Below are 18,404 nucleotides of genomic sequence, written 5' to 3'. Positions count from 1 at the left end.
GTGTGCGGTACACAGAAAATTTCATTCACCAGTGTTTACTGGGTAAGCAGGGTAAGAAAAACAAGAAATTACACATTCCTCCTCAAGGGAACCCCCTCTCTCTGCCCTCCTCTTCCAATACAATATGACTCCCAAACTTACTAGACTTGAAGTACAAAACGCTTAAATAAGATTTTCCTCAATGCTGCAGTAACACAAATAGTCCACAAACTCCCTTCTACTTACCACATTACAGACTGGAGCTAAAATTTATAGTCAGTGTAATTTAGGTTAATTTCAACTCAAACACAGTCTAGTGTTATGTCATATCAGAAAACAACCAAAGAAATCACATACCCCAGTTCTGGGCTGTTCTAATTTCTCTGTTATATGTGATCAGTACTGAGCTTTATAATCTAGAAATTCAGATACCATTCTGATCAAAAGCTAGTTTCAAAAATGTATTTAATGATGTTATTCTCACTCTCTTCTCCTTTTATCAAAGGCCAATATTGACTGTGATTCCAGCCCCACTCGATGGCAGAAAGATGCCATTACTGAGAATACTCTTGATTAAACTGCAACACTGACAGGCAGTAAAAATGTAAAATGAATTATTAAAATACTAAACCAATTAGAATTTTCAGAGCAGTAATTATAACAGCAAGCAGAACACACCAGCCTTCTTAAAGTCTGCTTTACTTCAGAGCTCACAAAGCAACAATAAAGCAAATACACACTTCCTTACCTAGAATTTACTACCTCTGTAGAAAAGCAAGCAACCCCTCAAAATGCATTTTAGAAACCACTCGTCTCTTCAGTTCACTGACTGTGCTTATGTTAGCATAAAATAAAATAAAATGGTACCTTCGAAGAAGTCAAAATCTTGCAAGTCATCGGGCAGCCGTGGCAAGACATCAGAGAAGTCCTCCTGATTCAATTCCAAGTCATGTGGAATGTCTGTGATTTCATTGGCGATATCATCAGGCAGCTCATCGGCACTCAGCTCTGGTGTGGAGGGGCTCCTGGACAGAAAGTACCGTTAGTCCCCCGCGTTCAACTCTGATTCCTCCAAATGACAAATGCTGATGCATATCCATCTATAATGGGTGTTTCCCCACACCTTTGCCCCCACCCCCATCATCTAGGAAAAAAATGCTTTTAGAAAGTTTCTTTTGGAAGCTAAACACTTCGCTTTTTGATTAAATACATAAGATCAGGAGCAACACATTTTACCCGTCCAACCCAATAACTGCTAAAATCTGAAATGACCCACTCCAAGGTGGTTGCATTTTTTTCCCAACAGTTACAAGGAGGTGGAATTTCTAGCCCCACTCCATATGTTGATCAGCACAGCAATATCACACCTTTCTACAGTGCTCACTGACAACGTTCAAGCTAGCAGTGGGCAACTGGGGCCAGGCTACCACTGACCGTATGTGGGGCATCTCTACTGGCAGTGAGACACTGGCAGGCATGGTGAGGTTCCCTTGGGGCACTGCAGGAGGAATGGGTTTCTGAGGCCGGCGTGGGCCTCGCCTTCTCTTCTTCTTGTGTTTTTTGGTAAGTGCAGGTGGCTTCGTTTTTTTCCTGGGTTTCCTCTGCTGCTGGTGCTGAACTTTACGGGAGCTGTCCCCTCTCAAGAAATTGTCCTTTGGGATTAAAACAATAGCAGTGGGAGCGTATTAAGAACGAGCATTACTCCCCTTGATTTTTCCCCCTGGCCATTCCACAGACATTCACACGTAATGCAAGAAAGACTGCTAGCTTGCACCCAGGCAAGGTAACAAAAAATAAGCTGCTTCCTTCCTTGTTGATCCCAATGGCAAAAATCACACAGACCAAATTATGATGTATGCTAAATAGGAGATTGGGCAGTGTCACTTTAAAAATCATCATAGCAAACCCTAACTAAATCAGAGCAAAATTGTTAGCTTTGGCAGTATTCCTGTAAGTATCAAAGATTGAGCACTGTTTTGAGGTGGTGATAATGGGGACAGTGTGCAGCAGCTGAAGTTAGCATCCTCAAGTGCCCACTGCCATAAAAGAAGGCTAGCACTGAGGAAAGAGAATTAATACTGTAGGGCTAGGGTAAGGATGGGGCTAAACAACTAAGGCCTCATTGCTTTTGGACAGCAATCGTTGACTAATTAAAAAATAAATCAAACCATCGCCAGTTTTCAGTTGCCATCATACTGGAAATGGCAGAGGATTGTATGTACTACAGAAGTAAACCAAGAGAGAGACACTGAAGATTGCCTGGGAGAGGGGGGAAAATCCCATACAAATCTGTATAGCTCAGACCCTCACATTTTAATCCAGGTAACTCCATAATTCACAAGTATTGGAATGGCTGGGAAAAAACGGTTAACAAAAAACCCACAACAACCTAACAAGAGAACAAAAAAAAAAAAAAAAAAGGGGGGGGGGGGAGTTTTACACCTAATGCCTTGAAGGAGGAACAGGACAGAAGTGGGTGAGCAGAGGACATCATCTTCATGTCTGCATTTTCTCAACTTGTGGCAGGCCACTGCTTTTCCTCTGGGATCCACAGATCCCTGAAGGAGGTTAAAGATAAATTCTAACAGTCACCAAAAAGGTAAATAAAGTAGCAAAACCATTATTTGTATGCTTATAATTGCTATCTACACTTCCTCTAGAAAATATTTTGGGCCCCAGGAACTAAGACTGCTTGAGATGCAGTGTTCTTAGCATACCACAGTCATACTATATTCAGATCCAAGGGCCAGGAGTGAGCCCAAATAAAGTGACCACAGGATCTCTCACATTGATTTTCTCCTATCTCTGTTCAAGACAGGAATCAAACTTCTTCTAGTGAAGGATATTCTCATGCATGCTTTATCATACCCTCAAAACCATGTAAAACTTTTCACAACATAATTTATACTAATTGGAAGTGTTTGGCATGTTCTCCTTCTTAAGAAAAATAAAGGGAAATGAGCTCTTAAGTTATAAACTTGCTAGTCATCAAGCAAGAATTCATAGAAAGACGGGTTAAAACTCCTGATCATCCCAACAGACAAATAGTAACAGTTCTGGCTTTGTACTTACCATTTTTTTGGCATGTTCTTCACACAGAGGTGTCTGATGTGTAATGTCAAAAACTGGCACAGAGCACTGTTGACCATCTGCAAACTTGGCTGTGCAACTTGAGAAGAGCTGCTGAGAACGGTTCAATAAGATATCTGTGCATTTCTGCATCAGGAATAACACATGAGGCAACGATGGAGGAACGCCCTTTGATTTATCAATCTGATGAAGATCACAGCCTTCAACTCTACCTGTCCATAGATGCTATTTTTAATGAGTACTTGAACTTTCTTATTCAAGTTGAAAGCTAGGTAAGGCTCAAACCCAACTTTTAAAGTGAAAAACTGCATTCATGCAAACTCTCTAATGATTTTTATATACTGAGATAGTTTTATAGAAGCAGCCATTTCACTAATGAGTTCTGAGCCAAAAGAAGCCTTTTCCTGGAGTCTTAATCAATAGATCAATAGTAGCAGTTCGAACAGTGTAGTCAACAGGACTATTTCCTTACAGACTAATGACAATCCATACTGAAACATTAAAGAAAAGAGTATTTCTTAATTCAGTCTTTTAAGGTACATTCTTGGCATTTATCTTTAGAGCACAAAGAAGTTTCAAGATCCTTCCTGCTCCTCTGAAAAAAAGATGTGCAATCAGACAGAAAGGTCAAGTAAATCCAACTGTAAGCTTGCTGAGATTTCCTTCAGAAAAATCCCTTGCAGGAGTGAAAATGTTTCCAGACTTACAGCAAATCAAACAGATATTTCATTGGGTTTTTTCAAACAACATTAGAAGTACTCCTTCCATCTTGAACAGTTCTGAGACCTCAACATCACAATGCATGTTCAAGAAATGTTAGAACACAAAAAGAAAGGACAAAGAAAATGGAAAACCTGCAGAAAAGTCCAGATGGAAGACTTGGACAGATGAGTCAGAACCAAGAGCTTGTTCATTTTAGAAGAGAGACTGTTTCCATTGAGAAGAAAACGCAAAGAGGAAAAAACAGGCACAAATGCAAGATCACTAGCTTTGACGTCTCTGCTTTACCCACACCAAGAAGCAAGACGACTTAAACTTTAAAAAAAAAAAATCAGAATCATGAGGCAAACCCCAAACACAGCTGCACGGCACGGTGCTCTCTCATAGAGTTTTTGAACTGCTGTGCAAACTACTTTTAAGGGGCCTGCAAAAATCAACCAACAAAAACAAGGCATCTGCAAACCAGAAAGACTGAAAAGGTGCTGCAGTCTGACAGCAACTGGAACAGATCAGCACCACTCACTTAAAATATCAAAGCCAAAAGCTTTAACAAAAGGAGTCACTTGTTCAAGTCTTCAGCTAAAAACAAAAAAGATGAAGTCTACAGAATTCTTAAGTATTCCAAGTCAGAAGTCTGCCTGTTCATAATCTTCAGAATCAAACCTCACATCTAATGTGCTCCCTCCTTTCTGCGATCTTCATGCATTGACTCTTGACACCCTCTTCAGGCTTTGCTTGAAATCCTGAGCACTGGGAATTCTTTCGCATCTAGAATACAGACTCTGTGACTCCTACTATTCTGCTTCTTCAAACAATGCAAAGTATCAGATTTCCACCCTTCTAGTCAGTGTAAGCCATCTTTTTATAATATGTATAAAAACTCGTTTCCATAAACCGCTCATAGGTAGGTAGTCTACTGAAACCTACCAAGAACTGCATGAAAGTAACAAAGCTGAAAGCCACGTGGCTTGTACATCATCCGCAAAAGATGATTGTTTTTGTAAAGGTTTCTTGCACCCACTAAATACAGCTTACAAAGTAAAATAATGTGACTATATTAGATTCCAGTGGCAAACTACTTATCTTCACTGTCTACAGACCCAAATCACACAGACAAATTAAAAGCAAAATAGTTTATGAGACACTAACAAATAAATATTCCTTTGTGAAAATGTATTTTTCAATGCAAAGACCTAACAAACAAACAAAAAACCCTAAAACAGAACAGCTTCCACGCCTGAACACAACTCTCAAACAGAGTTAAAGAGGATACGCTGAAAACAATGCCTGGTGAATGGAAGGGCCTTGTTAGTGCACTGTTCTCCCTTTGAAGTCCCACAACAGGTTGTTGGTTCTGGATCTCTCTGCCTTGCTTGGCTTGTGCTGAAAGAAAAAAAAGCATAAAGGAGTTTAGAGACAAAACCCCAATCTCGTTACTTGGCACAACTATTGCATTGAATGTAGCACAGAAGGATGAAAAATTATAACACACGTGTGTGTGTCCCGATCCAGATAGGTGCACACTACTACCAGACTCCATACAGAGATACAGAATAGATGTCAATGACAGGTGAAGGTGTGACTGCTGTAACAGGATTATTGTTTATTTCACAGGGCCTTAATTGCAATGAGAGGTGCTGTGTGCTACTACCATCTAAATATTACAACACCCAGCAACAGAGCCAAGGACAGTAGTAGGTGAGTGTCAACACAGGTGACGCTTAAAATGAGGTCAATCTTTAGAATACAATGTATTGGGTATGCCTCCATGGGCAATCAAGTGCACTTCTAAGCCTGTTCATAAAACAAAACATGCCGAGCATCGCCAGAGCTTACATGCAAGCATGTGCTCAGACAAACTTAGACTGAGCTCTGGAGTGGCAGAGCCTGTGCGTGCTCAACATGGGTAAAAGCTCTTCTTCATCAACGTGCTACAGCCCAATCCACCAGCAGGTGCCCAAAGCTGAGCATTTCCTCAGCAACAGCCTCAATGCTTTGAGCCTGAGCTGCAAGCAGGCGACCAGACAGCAGTGTGCACGAGTACTGCAAGCGTTACACAGCTCGCTTGGTGTTAGCCTGCTCAAGGCCTTTGTCACCTTTCATGTAGAGAAAGCTGGAGATTCCAGGGCTGACTTTCACCTCTGCACATGTTGTTTTCTAGGTTGACAAAAAGCTGTCTGTAGCCTGACTGTTTTCCTTCAGCCATTTCTGTCATTGACTGCACTTTGACTGAGCAAAGTTTTAGTTAGCAATATTACTCCTGTGAAAAATTTAATAACTGAAAAGACTTCATGGTTACTTAAACTAACCAGAGCAGTGATGACAGGCACACCTGGCTTTGCAAGTCTACCCAAAACAACGTAATCTTTTTTGTGTAATAAAAGGCAAGATAATGCAAAAAAAAAAAAAAAAAAAAAAAAAAAAAAAGCAAGAGCTTGCCAGTTCTGGCAAAGTTTTGCTGTAGTTTAAGTTTGGAGATATTTACACAACTTCATAAACTAGTAGTGTACCTCTACATTACACCTCCAAGCAGCTCTTCAGCATCACTCTGTGTCCCCAACAATAAACCCTCCAACTATCATGAACCACAGCCTACTGTCTGGGAACAAAACCATCCCATAACCAGAATACACTTTTAAGTACCCTGCTCCATCCAGCTTGCCTCTCACGTTAGCCCACCACTACCCCCTACACACATATCCTGTAAAGCAAAACCATGACAGCAAAAGGATGTTGCTGATATCCCAGACATAATGTCAGGGTTCAGACTTGCTCTGTTTCTGCACAAATATGAATCAACCAACTCTCAGTATGCCAAGAGCTGGAGGGATGTTGACATTATCTAGAAAGAATTCCCACAGAAGGTAACCTTCAGAGTTGTTAGAAGATATTTATTTTGTTGCCAAATTTCATTTAATGTTAGATTGAGTTAAATCTAACAAAAAGCATAAGCTGAAGTTTGATTTGCTGGGAAGATAATTAAGAAGATGTATAGACTTTTCAAAAAAAGCTGTCTGAAAAACAAAATCTGAATTGAAGCAGTGAACTGCAGACCAGGCTGTACACCTTCTAAAGAACTGGGCTTAGTAAAGTACCAGATATTTGAAGGCAGCCAAAATACATAGATCAATTAATAAGAATAAATTTTAACAAGCAACTAACTTTTTTTGTGACATTTAAGAAATGGGGCCCAGATACTGCTGAACAAACAATCCACATTTCAAAACACAAAGCTAGAGAAATGTCTGTCTTCATGGAAAACACTGTGTGCCGTATTTATTTCACTCCACTGACAGGCATTTGTGTGTCATGGTTTTTCTGCCTTGTGCATGCCTACCAGTTTCAAGGTTCAACATTTCAGCTGCTGGATACTCTGCCCAGCTCCACCCTGTCCAGACCCCGGGTTACTGGAGTCACAGGGGAAGGTCTGACCTGGTATGAGCACACGTAGCTCTTCGGAGTTCTTGTATCAGTTGCCCAGCACGCTCCGGCTCTCTGCTGGCCGCCTGCAGCAAGGCTTTCCGGAGTGTATGCCGGCATTTCTTCTGACGAGATTCTGCCCGCTCCAGGCGGCAGAGGTGCTTGTATTTCTGCTGAAAGTAAGTGCAAAGTCTGGTCACCCTGGAACTCCTGTCATCTGCATTGTCATCATCGGACCTGAAGAAGGGAAAATAAAAACAAATGGGCTTTAAGTATATTTTTTTTCCCCAAGGAAGCAAATTTGTCATTTTAATAGAATTGTTAAGTTGGCATCCATCTTCTAGCCCCATAAAAATCCAAAAGTTGAAATCAGGCAGGGATGCTTTAGAAATGGTAAGAGCAGGATCCCTTTTGAATTCTAAAGGTACTTACCCTTCTTATTATGTCATTATTAGAGATTACATCAATTTATCATCAAGTCTGACACATTTAAATGTCTGGAGCCTGCTGTTCAAAAAAAAAAATCTATACTGTTAACCTTTATTTACTGTAAATGTCTCGGCAAAAGAGACAAACTCTTAAAGTGCAATTAATGGAGAGGACAAAGGTGGGGAACTAGGTAGTGGAAATTTATTGAAGAAAGGTCACGATGGAAAAGATGGTCAAATGCTAACAAGTACCAAAACCGCTGACTTTTTCCAGTTCCTTTTACTCTGCCAGGTGGTGTGCTCCTTTCTAAACCAAGATACACACTAACACAGCTAGCAGTTGATACTGCTTTCCCCTTGTTGCAGGGTTAAGGTTGAGTTACATTACAGTCATGGAAAGGAAATTCACATTTAACTCCAAAGGTACTGAGGGGAAAATCAGACCAGGGTTAAACAATGACCAGATGAAGGACTAATCCCATTCTTTGTTTGCTTAAGAAAGTCTCTTCCCATTTATCTTGGCTTTCTGAATGTCCAGGCAAATATCAACAAGACCATCAAACCATGTCATTCAGTTAAATTCAGTAAAAATCATGAAACATAATAAAATCATCACTGGGACTTGTTAAAACAACAAGGTCCATGAAGCTACCCAAAAGTCCTCCACAACAAGCACGAGTTTGCAGAATTATTTTTTTTTCCTGGAGCAACAAAGAACATGTACTGAATCTAAACAAAGCAGTCTTTGTTCAGTTTTTAATTTCAGGTTTTCTTTACAGAACAGAGAAACTTTTTGCTAACTTTCCTATCTGTAAAACAAAAGGCAGGCAGGTGGAAGAAAACAAGTTCAAACAAATGAAGCAAATCAAAAGCTCCCAAGGTTCAGACGGCAGAGCTTGGCCAGCTGACATCCAAACCTGCAAACAGCAAAGTGGACCACAATTAACTGATAACAGAAGAGATGCAAAATACTGGCCATAATATTTACTAAATAAAGTAAGACCCAGAAATGCAGGCACCATAGCTGTCCTTGGAAAGACAATATGACTAAGACCTACTTTCCTTTCTGGAAACTGTTATTCTGTTCACACACAGGACAAATTTAAAAGACTGCATCCATCTCCACTAAGGCTACCCACAAAAACTCCACAGGAACGAATGCTGCCTTGACACAAATGCACATTATTTCTGAAGTTGTAAGTAAAGTCAACCATACTATGTATTTTGTTTTTAAAACAGATCACAGATTATTTTCTAGAAGCAGAAATTACAAGTAATTAACCTCTGCAATTAAATGCTTAGCAGCAAATACAGCCTGTTAAAAATATTTAACATATGTCATGTTTAAAGTATTTTCACATTGAAAATATAAAGAAATTATACTTTCAACATCTTTTAGGAAAGAATGCCTACTGGGGAAAAAATATCTTAAAAAAAATGTAATTGTGTACTATTTAATATAGATTTTCCTTTTTCCAATGTATTAATAGAAAACAGAAATACATGGATGGAACCTGTTAGATACAGGTAAGTTTAAGGTCTCAGGCATTTCCTTTCTGCTCTGGGCCAAGATTTTTAAACACAGTTGCAGGCATACAGATTTAATTTTAAATGTGGTTACAAATTAACTTTAAGAAAAGACAGGAATATTCCTTAGCGGATAAAACGTGTTTCTTTTGGGTACAAAGGGTGGTTTTAATGCAAATATCTCTAGCTTTGAAACTTTTTACTTCCTTCCCATTGAAACGAACAGGAAAAAAGTCATGGTATGCTAAAATATTTTGAACTGCAGTTTACAAAAGCATTTTTAAAAAGTAGATGAAGACATATATACAAGATGTAGAAAGAAATTATGCCTGCAGTGGACAAGGGCTTATTCTGAGGCAAACGGTTTCTAAAAGCCTGCTCAGAATTTTGTTCCCAGGCCAGTAAGATAACTACAACATATTTATGTGTTCAAAGAAACCTTAAAAAAACCCTTTTTTTTCCTAGACAAGTACTGAAACCAAAAGGTACTTTTGTTGTTGTCCTTTCATAAACAAGTTTACCAACTTCTATTTAGTTTATTCTCTTAAGCTGCATACATAACTTCTGAAGTTCAACTTAACGTGTGGCATTTCATTTTTTAAAAGATTTCTGAAAGTGCATGCAAACCTTTTGATAATCCAAAATGCTTCTTCCCAACCCTTCCCTTTAAAAGTGTCATGTGTAACCATCTGGGGAATTGTTGCTGAGTGTTCATGAAGAAAACAAAGGCAGCGCGAAGCAACAGAAAGGAAGAGCAAAAGGGCAGCACGGGAACCAGAAGAACATGCTCTCTACTCTGAGACACCCCAGCACCTGTAGTTCAAAACCCCCTGTAAGGAGGGATTTGAAGAACCTTCCCTTCTTCCTTTTAGTTTTTCTAGTTATCGGGACTTAATAAATCCAACTTTGACAACACAGTGTTGGTATTTGATCCTTTGAGTGAGCTGGTATGAGGAGGGACTCCAATCCTCACACTTTCTTTTCAAACTTACTACTTGAAACACTCACTTTATCTATATTTCAGCGTAGGAAGTGAAAAACTACTTTGTTTTAAAGTCACTCGTTTTCCAGTACTTTCTAAGCTACAAGACCCAGTAACTGAACCATCTGGGGTAAAGGTTCATTAATCTGTGGTAGAGAACAGCCCCTGCTTTCCCTCAGAACTGCTGCTTCCGCAAGGAATTCCTCCCACCCCAGCAGCTTTCCCTGCTGGCCGTCCTGCCTGCACCGTGCCCAGTGCCCATTCCTGCACTACTCTTTGAACTGAAATGTGAAATTTGTGCCTGCCTCAAAACACCGCATCCTGGAATGCTGCGAGCACAGGAACCCTATTTTTCAAAATTAAAGGACAAAATAATAAAAGCAAACATTTGGCCTGTGTTTCCACAGATGACTGCAACAATTTTACAGATTAAAAGACCAGAAGGCAAACAAACTAAAACATTTATTACTGTTAAGTCATTAATTTTAAACTAATCTGGTGAATTGTTGAGAGTTTAAGAGCAGCTAGAGTATCACACAAGAAGTTCAACAGAAAGCCAGAGGATTTCCTCTACAACCACCACACCTGAAAGGCTGAGAACAAGCTGTCCAGTAATGCAGATATTAACTGTCCACTTTTTTTACTGATCTGAGAAGAATCCCTCCCACTGTCTTCCACAGAGTCAAATGGAAAAGGACAGAACGGAGTTAGCTGGTGGAGTTACCCTTTCACCCAGGGACTGCAAGCTCAGACACAAATGAACCGAGAAAATAAAGCTTTAGTTTTACCATGAAAAACAGTTAGTAAATTCCCATAAGCTTAGGTACATGATTTCAGAATCTAAAGGTTTGAGGAAACAATCTCCATTGGTTTTCTGGTAAAATTAGCCTCCAAAATTCAGAGCCACAACAAGAGTCCTGATTTCAGCTGGGATAGTTAGTTTTCTTCTTAGCAAGCTGGGGCAGTGCTGTGTTTTGGATTTGGTGTGAAAATAATGTTGATAATATACTGATGGGTTTAGTTGTTGCTAAGTGATGTTTATACCAAGTCAAGGACTTTTCAGTTTCTCAGATCCTGCCAGCGATAGGGCTGGGGGGGGCACGGGAAATTGGGAGAAGACACAGCCAGGACAGCTGACCTGAACTAGCCAAAGAGGTATTCCATACCACAGAACATCACACAGTATATAAGCTGGAGGAAGAAGGAGGAAGGCGGGGACATTCAGAATTACTGAGTTTGTCTTCCCAAGTAACTGTTACACGTGATGGAGCCCTGCTTTCCTGAGGATGCCTGAACACCTGCCTGCCCATGAGAAGTGGCGAATGAACTGTTGTGCTTTGCCTGCACACACGGCTTTTGCTTTACCTATTAAACTGTCTTTATCTCAACCCATGAGTTTTCTCACTTTTACTCTTCAATTATGTCCCTCACACCAATGCAGGGGGAATGAATGAGCAGCTGCGTGGTGCTTAATTGTCAGATGGGGTTAAACCACGACAAGAAGTCATTGGCTAAGGTAGGAGCCAGCAGTCTGCACCACCAGATTAGTAAAACAGAGTCATTTTGACAAATCAAATCACCCAAGAAAGTCTGAACTAATTCATCTTCAGCAACAGACAGATCACACTACAAAAGTGTCAAAGTGAAACATTTCAGGTAATAAAAGACTCTACAGAAGCTTGCAGAATAGGAATTAAAATTCTAGAAGGCTGACATCAAGTGAACTATCAATGTTTATCCATAAACAAAATTAGGAAAGCTGCTGAAGAGCTAACACTGGGCAGGCTGATGGAAGTACAAAAGCAGCCAGTACCATACAAAAATGTATCCATCATGATTAGTTAAGACAGTGTTTAACTGAAGTGCATAAAATGCTAGAATGGAACAGAAAATGTCAAGACAAGATATTATTTTCTCTCAGTATGTGAAAAGAGTAGGAAGAATCCAAAGGAAGTTAAGACAAATAGAAGACAAAACACAAAGATGACCTTTATAAGTTGACAAAAAAATAGCGATCTATGGAAGAACCAGATCAAATGTCAAGGAGAAAAGAGTGTAATGGAAGTTGTTTAATAGATATATCTGCTTTGAAAATTACATATTATTTAGAAGTCTGGAAGTCTGTTCATGCTTTCCCAAAACAGTTTATTTAAAAGTGCTCTTTAAGTTAAAACTGGTGTTTGTGAAAGTTCACTCTCTGACTGCTGATGCCCTAAAAAACAATGGTTATTAATAACAGAAAAAAACCTTTCTTTTAAAAAAGGAAAGTCTTCACAAAGCTATTAAGCTTTCATTCGCTGAAGGCTCTCAGTATTTAGTATCCTGGTGCCTGTGCTGATGACAGATACAGCTTTGTTGTTCACCTTGTGGACTGTCTTTATAGATGGTAAGAAGTTCTGTTAAGTTTCAGAATTTCCATGTACCAAAAAAATAAGGTTTCATTAACAACACTACTCTGACTTTATTAAAAGTTAAACAAATGGGAGAGAGCTGTAGTATCAAAAAGTCCAGCTGCATGTAAAAGAAAATCACGTTACAGAAATTACAATCAAAACGTATTGAGTCCCCAATTTCCTTTTGTTATCAACATGCTTCAGTTTCGTTACAATACTACACTTGCAATGCTTTGTTTTAACTTTGCACCTTAAAATTTGGATTAATAAACATATATTATATCCTGCTGTAAGATTCATGACTTGGCAGTATATGGAGAACACTGTAAGCCTTTCTGCACCAGCAGCTAACACCTGCTCTGCTTATCGCTTCAATCACATCACTTCTTTCGATGCTCCCAGCTATTTGACAGAAGTTTATTCAACACTTAATTATGAAAAGAAATGCTATGTCCCTTAAAAAAACCACATTAAAACAACATCCTGCAAAATCATCATAAGGACTAATGAGTAAAATGTAGCAAGTTTACTAACAAAGTTATTCACAAATAATAGGAAAGACAAGAAACCAACAGCAACTCCCTTCATTTGGTTCTAATTCAGGAAATCTCTCCTCAGCGAGGCACACAAGTTCATGAATAAATCCCAATAAACTCTATTAAATATCGGCAAATAAGCTTGAATTCTTTCCTGATGCATCCTTCTGATAGCACACTGCATGAAGGCCTCTAAGCTAGGTGGAAACTGGGACAGAAGGTGACAAGCTGTTTCATAGCTCTTACAAACAAATGAGTTCAAACAATCTTTTGTTTCAGCAAAGCACTCAAACAAGTGCTTTGGTTCCATTGACTCCACTTGAAGTGAAGCTCACATTTATGTGATTTATTGCATCAAGGCCAGCATGAATACAAAGAATCATACTCACTCATGTCTCTCATAGCCGAGGGTTTCTCGGATAGACCATGCAACCTGGTAAGGGGAGGTTTGCTCTGAATCCTCCAACTCTTCTCCACTGTCTTCAGACCAATCCAGCCCTAAGGGAATTGAAAACATGAAAGCTGGATGAAAAGTGTATCTACCTCATATAAGTCTCTGAGTAACCTATGGCACAAAAGATGAATGTGTAGTATAGTCACAAGCGTAATTACATTTGATTAAATCGTATAATATTCTCAATTACACAGGAAACAGTAACAGTGCCATTACAGTGTACAAATAGCATGCACTAATTTTTGTCAAATTTTCCTTTTAAAATCCTTATTGGCTTCTTTATTCATCAGCAGTGGAAGAAAAATCACCAGTTTCTTCACCCACAGAAAAATACTACAGCTTTCATACCAAGCACATGTAATCTTTACAGACAAGGTAAGAGAGAAGTCCCTGCCACAAAGAACTGACTGCCTGGGAATTTTCAATACTATATGATCTAAATAGGCCACTTTCATTTCTGTTTATATTCTGACTGTGCCAAAACACAGGGAGAGCAGGAAGACAATAAGACAGAGCAGCATGGACAGAGATATAGAACATCTACAAAAGATGCTCCTCTGCTCAGTCTCTGTAATTGCCTGCCAAATGCATGCATTAGCATGAAAGGAGCGCTAAAGGGAGAGATGCAAATACTCCTGCACTTTTACTAACCAGCATGCTTTCACTTAATGATGATGCAGCAGAGTCAACTTACTGTATGCACCAACAGCCTCACTTAGTCAAGCTAAACACAATCGTTGAGCAGGACAGCCAGAAAGTCCAGTAAGTTCTCAGGTGGAACATTTTATCTGGACCTTCCACTTTTGCAGTTTTTCCTACTCTCTCTCCTACATCCAGTGGAATTCTTGCCAATTCCTTGCAGCAGGTGGGATAAAATCTCATAGCTGCATTTTCAAGCTAGCATTATTACTCTTTCACTTCCTTGTGTGCTCCTTGAAAACGGAGCAGCAGTTGGGATACAGTTAAGGGGCACTTTATTTTTGCTTAAAATAAACTAAACTACTACATCTGGGATGATACTGAAGTCAAATGCTTTGAGTTTAGGAAATGCATCAGTACCTGGTCACCTACTTTCAGAATTAGACACACCCATGGAAAAGAATTGTGAGGAGCACCTTCATCATTTAGAAGCAACACTAACATAAACCAGAAATATCAGAAACCCTATTTTTCAGGAACTTCAGCATCCTGAAAATTCTATACTTTGTTCCTATTTTTATGATACGCATTTGAACTGAATTAAGATCTCTTAAGACATTTGATAAAATGCCAGAATTAGACTTTCAACTCTTTTTTTTACTCTCACGACTTCCATAAAGGAATGAAAAAACAACTTAATCATTGGATAAAGATGTCCACAATTGATACCATGTAACAAACTATTTATCCAGAGTTTAAAAATAAAATCAGAGGTTGCGTTGTTTTGCTTCTAACGGGTGTTGCAGAAATTAAGGAATAAAATCTAATCCAGATTCAGTGATACTTACACTGAAGACTGCAATTACATTAATATCCAATTACATGGCTCTGATGTAGGTACACATAAAACTGGCAGCATCTTTTTAAAGATTCTGTGCAGTCGTCTCTAGTGCTACTCTATCATAAAGACATTCTGAAATTCTCTGAACCAGCACAACTAGTCTTTAATATTAAGACATACTATGAATAAATAACAAATATATTTTCCACTCTCACATAATTAATATGTGAATTCCATTACTTTCCAAATAGAAAATGTTCTAATTGCACACACATACAGTTATGCATCTGCATAACTGTACATTTATAGGTGTAATCAGTTTTTTTAACTATGCCTTTTTTTTTTTAGGAAAATGTATCCTCTTCATCACTTGAGAATGTAAAACATTAAACACAAAGTGATCTTTCTACAGTCTTTCAAAACGCAGGTCACTTTCTAAGCTATTGGGGTCTGTGACACTCAGCAATGCCTCTGGAGTTGCCATCCCTCAAACGACCTGCATTATATGTAGGACCATCAAAGTGGTTTTCTGAAGAACAACATTCTTTGGAGACACGCTATGGGATGCTAATTATCTTCTGAACAAACAGTGAAGCTATCCCATGAGTGCCAAAGGGCAGATCTTAACAGCAAATTAAAAAAAAGGTTAATTGAAATAGCAAAAATTACAGATGTTTCAATTAAATAAGACGTTATATGAAGAATGTCCAGATTTGTTTGAAGTCTTTTTTTTTTTTTTCAACATCATAAACGGCATTCCTGCTCTAATATCATACACTCACTCCTATTTCCCTTTTCCCTGTCAGTATTTTACTTGTTAGAACAGTACAACCTAAAACTAAGCAGAAAAGTAAGTAAACTTTGGAAGGTGAGGGAGGTAAGAAGAACAGTTAGGTGTACCTAGGTCTCTATTCATAATCAGACAAATAAGCTACAAGGTCAGCTCCCTTTTTAAAGCTTTATAGAGCACTACTGCCATAGCAGCAAATTGGTTGTATTTAGTTACATTATCACAAGCAGCAATCCATTATTACAGTTTCTAGATAATAAGGAGGAGACTATTCCTGCACTGGTATGTGGCCAAGTCTCCACCCCTCCAACTACCTTCTGTAACGGTGCTGCCCTCCTGCAGTAGTCTTTTGCTTTTGCTCATCCGTATTCTGTACATGAATAGGCCCCATCAAGAAAAATTCTCTTACGCTCCAATTTTCCCAGCCAAGTCAACTGGAAATTTGGATCTGCAGAGAATTATGGGCCAAATCTCCAAGCTTTTACTTGCACTCCTTTTGCAATGTGCACTTGTCACATATCTAACATTCAATCTAACCTTCTCCACTCGTGTAGGTACAGCTGGCGTCACCTTTACTACTCAAGTTGCAAACCTTCTATACAATGCCTGTATCATCCAAGCAATGTTTTTTACACTTTGGCTTGATTTCTCAAATGGTTAACAGAATATTAAGAACAACCAATGCCATAAACCATATGTGACAGGTCCAGGCATTCCCTTCATAGAGAACAGGGCTAAAGAACGAACCAAGAGATTATCTAGTTCAGGGTTATTTTGTAAGGACCACATACAAATGCAGAACAGGGCTAGGAAGACATTCCCCTTTTGTCTTTTGGTTTCAGGCTAGAAAAAAAACCCAAAAAACAAAAAGGTGGCAGTGCATCTATTATCTACCCACCTAAATGTGGAAACAGATCAGTGTCCAGCTGCTGTTTTCGAGTGCACAGTTTCACCAGTCTCTGTAGTCGGCTCATGCAGGACAGGTGCGGAGAGAAGGCTGTGGCTTTCATGAGGACCCGATCAGTCCTTGGAGGGTCCACGACAGGAGCCCTAGCAGGTGGCAGGAGAGGCAGAGGTCTCTTGTTAGACAACTGCCGGGCTTGTGCTATAGTGTGTGTGGTGGGTGCCACTCCCTGCATTGGTAGGCTGGTGTTCGGAGGTTGAGGTGACTTGCAGACTACGCCCTGCGGTAGCCCTGTCGGCTTTAACGAAGCTGATGAAGGTGGCAGATGAGAGTGCTGCTGCTGCAGAGGCTGCTGCTGCAAAGGTGCAGGAAGGGGGCTAAAGTGCTCTTGGCGAACTTTTAAAATCTCTGTCTCTCTCTGGCGCTGCCGGTTTTGAGCCAACTTGCTCTGCAACTTCTTCCTCACTGTTGCCCCTTTCTTTAGGTCATCATCTTCCTCATTGAAAGCAAAGGGGTCTTCTAATTCTGCCTCCAGGTAGTGGAGAGGAAGCCTAGCCCCTGGCGGGGAGAGGGACATCCCATCCAGTCCGTTGGGCATCTTCAAGGCCAGAGTGGGCACTGTCAGACTGAAAGCCATAGCATCCATCTGATGCCTGACCTTTACCTCCTCTATGGGATCATTCTTTTTCTTCCTCTCCTTTTTCGGTATAAAGCCAAGTACCTGCAGGTGGCTGTTGCAGTACCTTTGAAAAGTAAAAGCAGTCGGTTATTAGCTCAACTCTTGAAAGTAAAATCTAAAGAAAACAGACATCACTAAAGAAAAACCCACACTCCCCCATCTCATGTGAATACAGATCAAAACACAAGAGGTTTTGTAAGTGTACACAACTGCTTCTAATACAACAGGTAACTGGCGTTCCCAACCTGTAATAGAAAACAAAAACTTACACAAGTGACAATTTGTAATCTTAAAAGTCTTCAGCCGTTATTCATAGGAGATTCACACACAATCATTCAGAATATTTACTCTCTAATAGGGTAAATACTCACAAAACAAAGCGAACAAAACAAATTGACTGTCTGATACATAAAACAGTAAGAACTCAAGCCATTAACTCTGTTCATTTCAAAAGCTCCTAAGAAAAAGTACATTTGAAGACCACTTCCTTTCATGTGGCTGTTCTTTCACTGGAAGTAGCTAACATTTTCGTCAACACACACATTATTATTATGAATTCCTCTATAGTAGGGAGCAGTTTCTTATATGGACAATCTCACTTGAGATTCCTGCTGAGAAGGGTCACTATCTGCACTTAATGAACAAGTAGCATAAATATTTAAATTCTGTTTTAGTAGTTTAACATGATGAATTTTGTGGCCAGAGGATTAGCTGAATGCTCTTCAAACAAAAATCTAGTTTAAAAGAAATACTTTGCTGCTAGAAAATGTTTACACAATGCCAGGAATATGTATACATACAATCCACAAACATGGATTTTAAGCTCTTTAATATAAGAAAAGCTTTTAAAGTCATGTTATTTAAAAGAGGAAAAAAAAAGATTAAAAAGTCATTAAAAGTTTGTCATGAAAATTAAAGAGTTATAATATGTTGTCTGTGGCCATAAATTAAGTACTAAACAATTTATTTTTGTCTGACTCAAACAAGCAGGTGATAGAAATGTAGGAACCATGATCTGATCC

General features: G+C 39.3%; 1 protein-coding gene across 3 annotated transcripts in view; it reads right to left on the bottom strand.

Annotated features, from left to right (window-relative positions):
* Positions 1-18,404, bottom strand: part of INO80D (INO80 complex subunit D) — a 46,767-nt gene that overhangs the window by 13,496 nt on the left and 14,867 nt on the right. For all 3 annotated transcript variants that reach the window (XM_027786265.2, XM_005237024.4, XM_027786266.2), the window contains 7 exons: positions 16,698-17,446; positions 13,465-13,573; positions 7,222-7,446; positions 5,063-5,172; positions 3,052-3,185; positions 1,414-1,631; positions 847-1,004 (listed from right to left, as the gene is read on the bottom strand). In XM_027786265.2, coding sequence (XP_027642066.1) covers positions 847-1,004; positions 1,414-1,631; positions 3,052-3,185; positions 5,063-5,172; positions 7,222-7,446; positions 13,465-13,573; positions 16,698-17,446 — 1,703 coding nt within the window. The remainder of the gene's footprint in view (positions 1-846; positions 1,005-1,413; positions 1,632-3,051; positions 3,186-5,062; positions 5,173-7,221; positions 7,447-13,464; positions 13,574-16,697; positions 17,447-18,404) is intronic.

Source organism: Falco peregrinus, chromosome 8 (genome assembly GCF_023634155.1).
Source record: "Falco peregrinus isolate bFalPer1 chromosome 8, bFalPer1.pri, whole genome shotgun sequence".
Classification (NCBI taxonomy): domain Eukaryota; kingdom Metazoa; phylum Chordata; class Aves; order Falconiformes; family Falconidae; genus Falco; species Falco peregrinus.
Note: the sequence above shows the minus strand (reverse complement) of the source record. Positions and strands in the feature narration are given on the sequence as shown.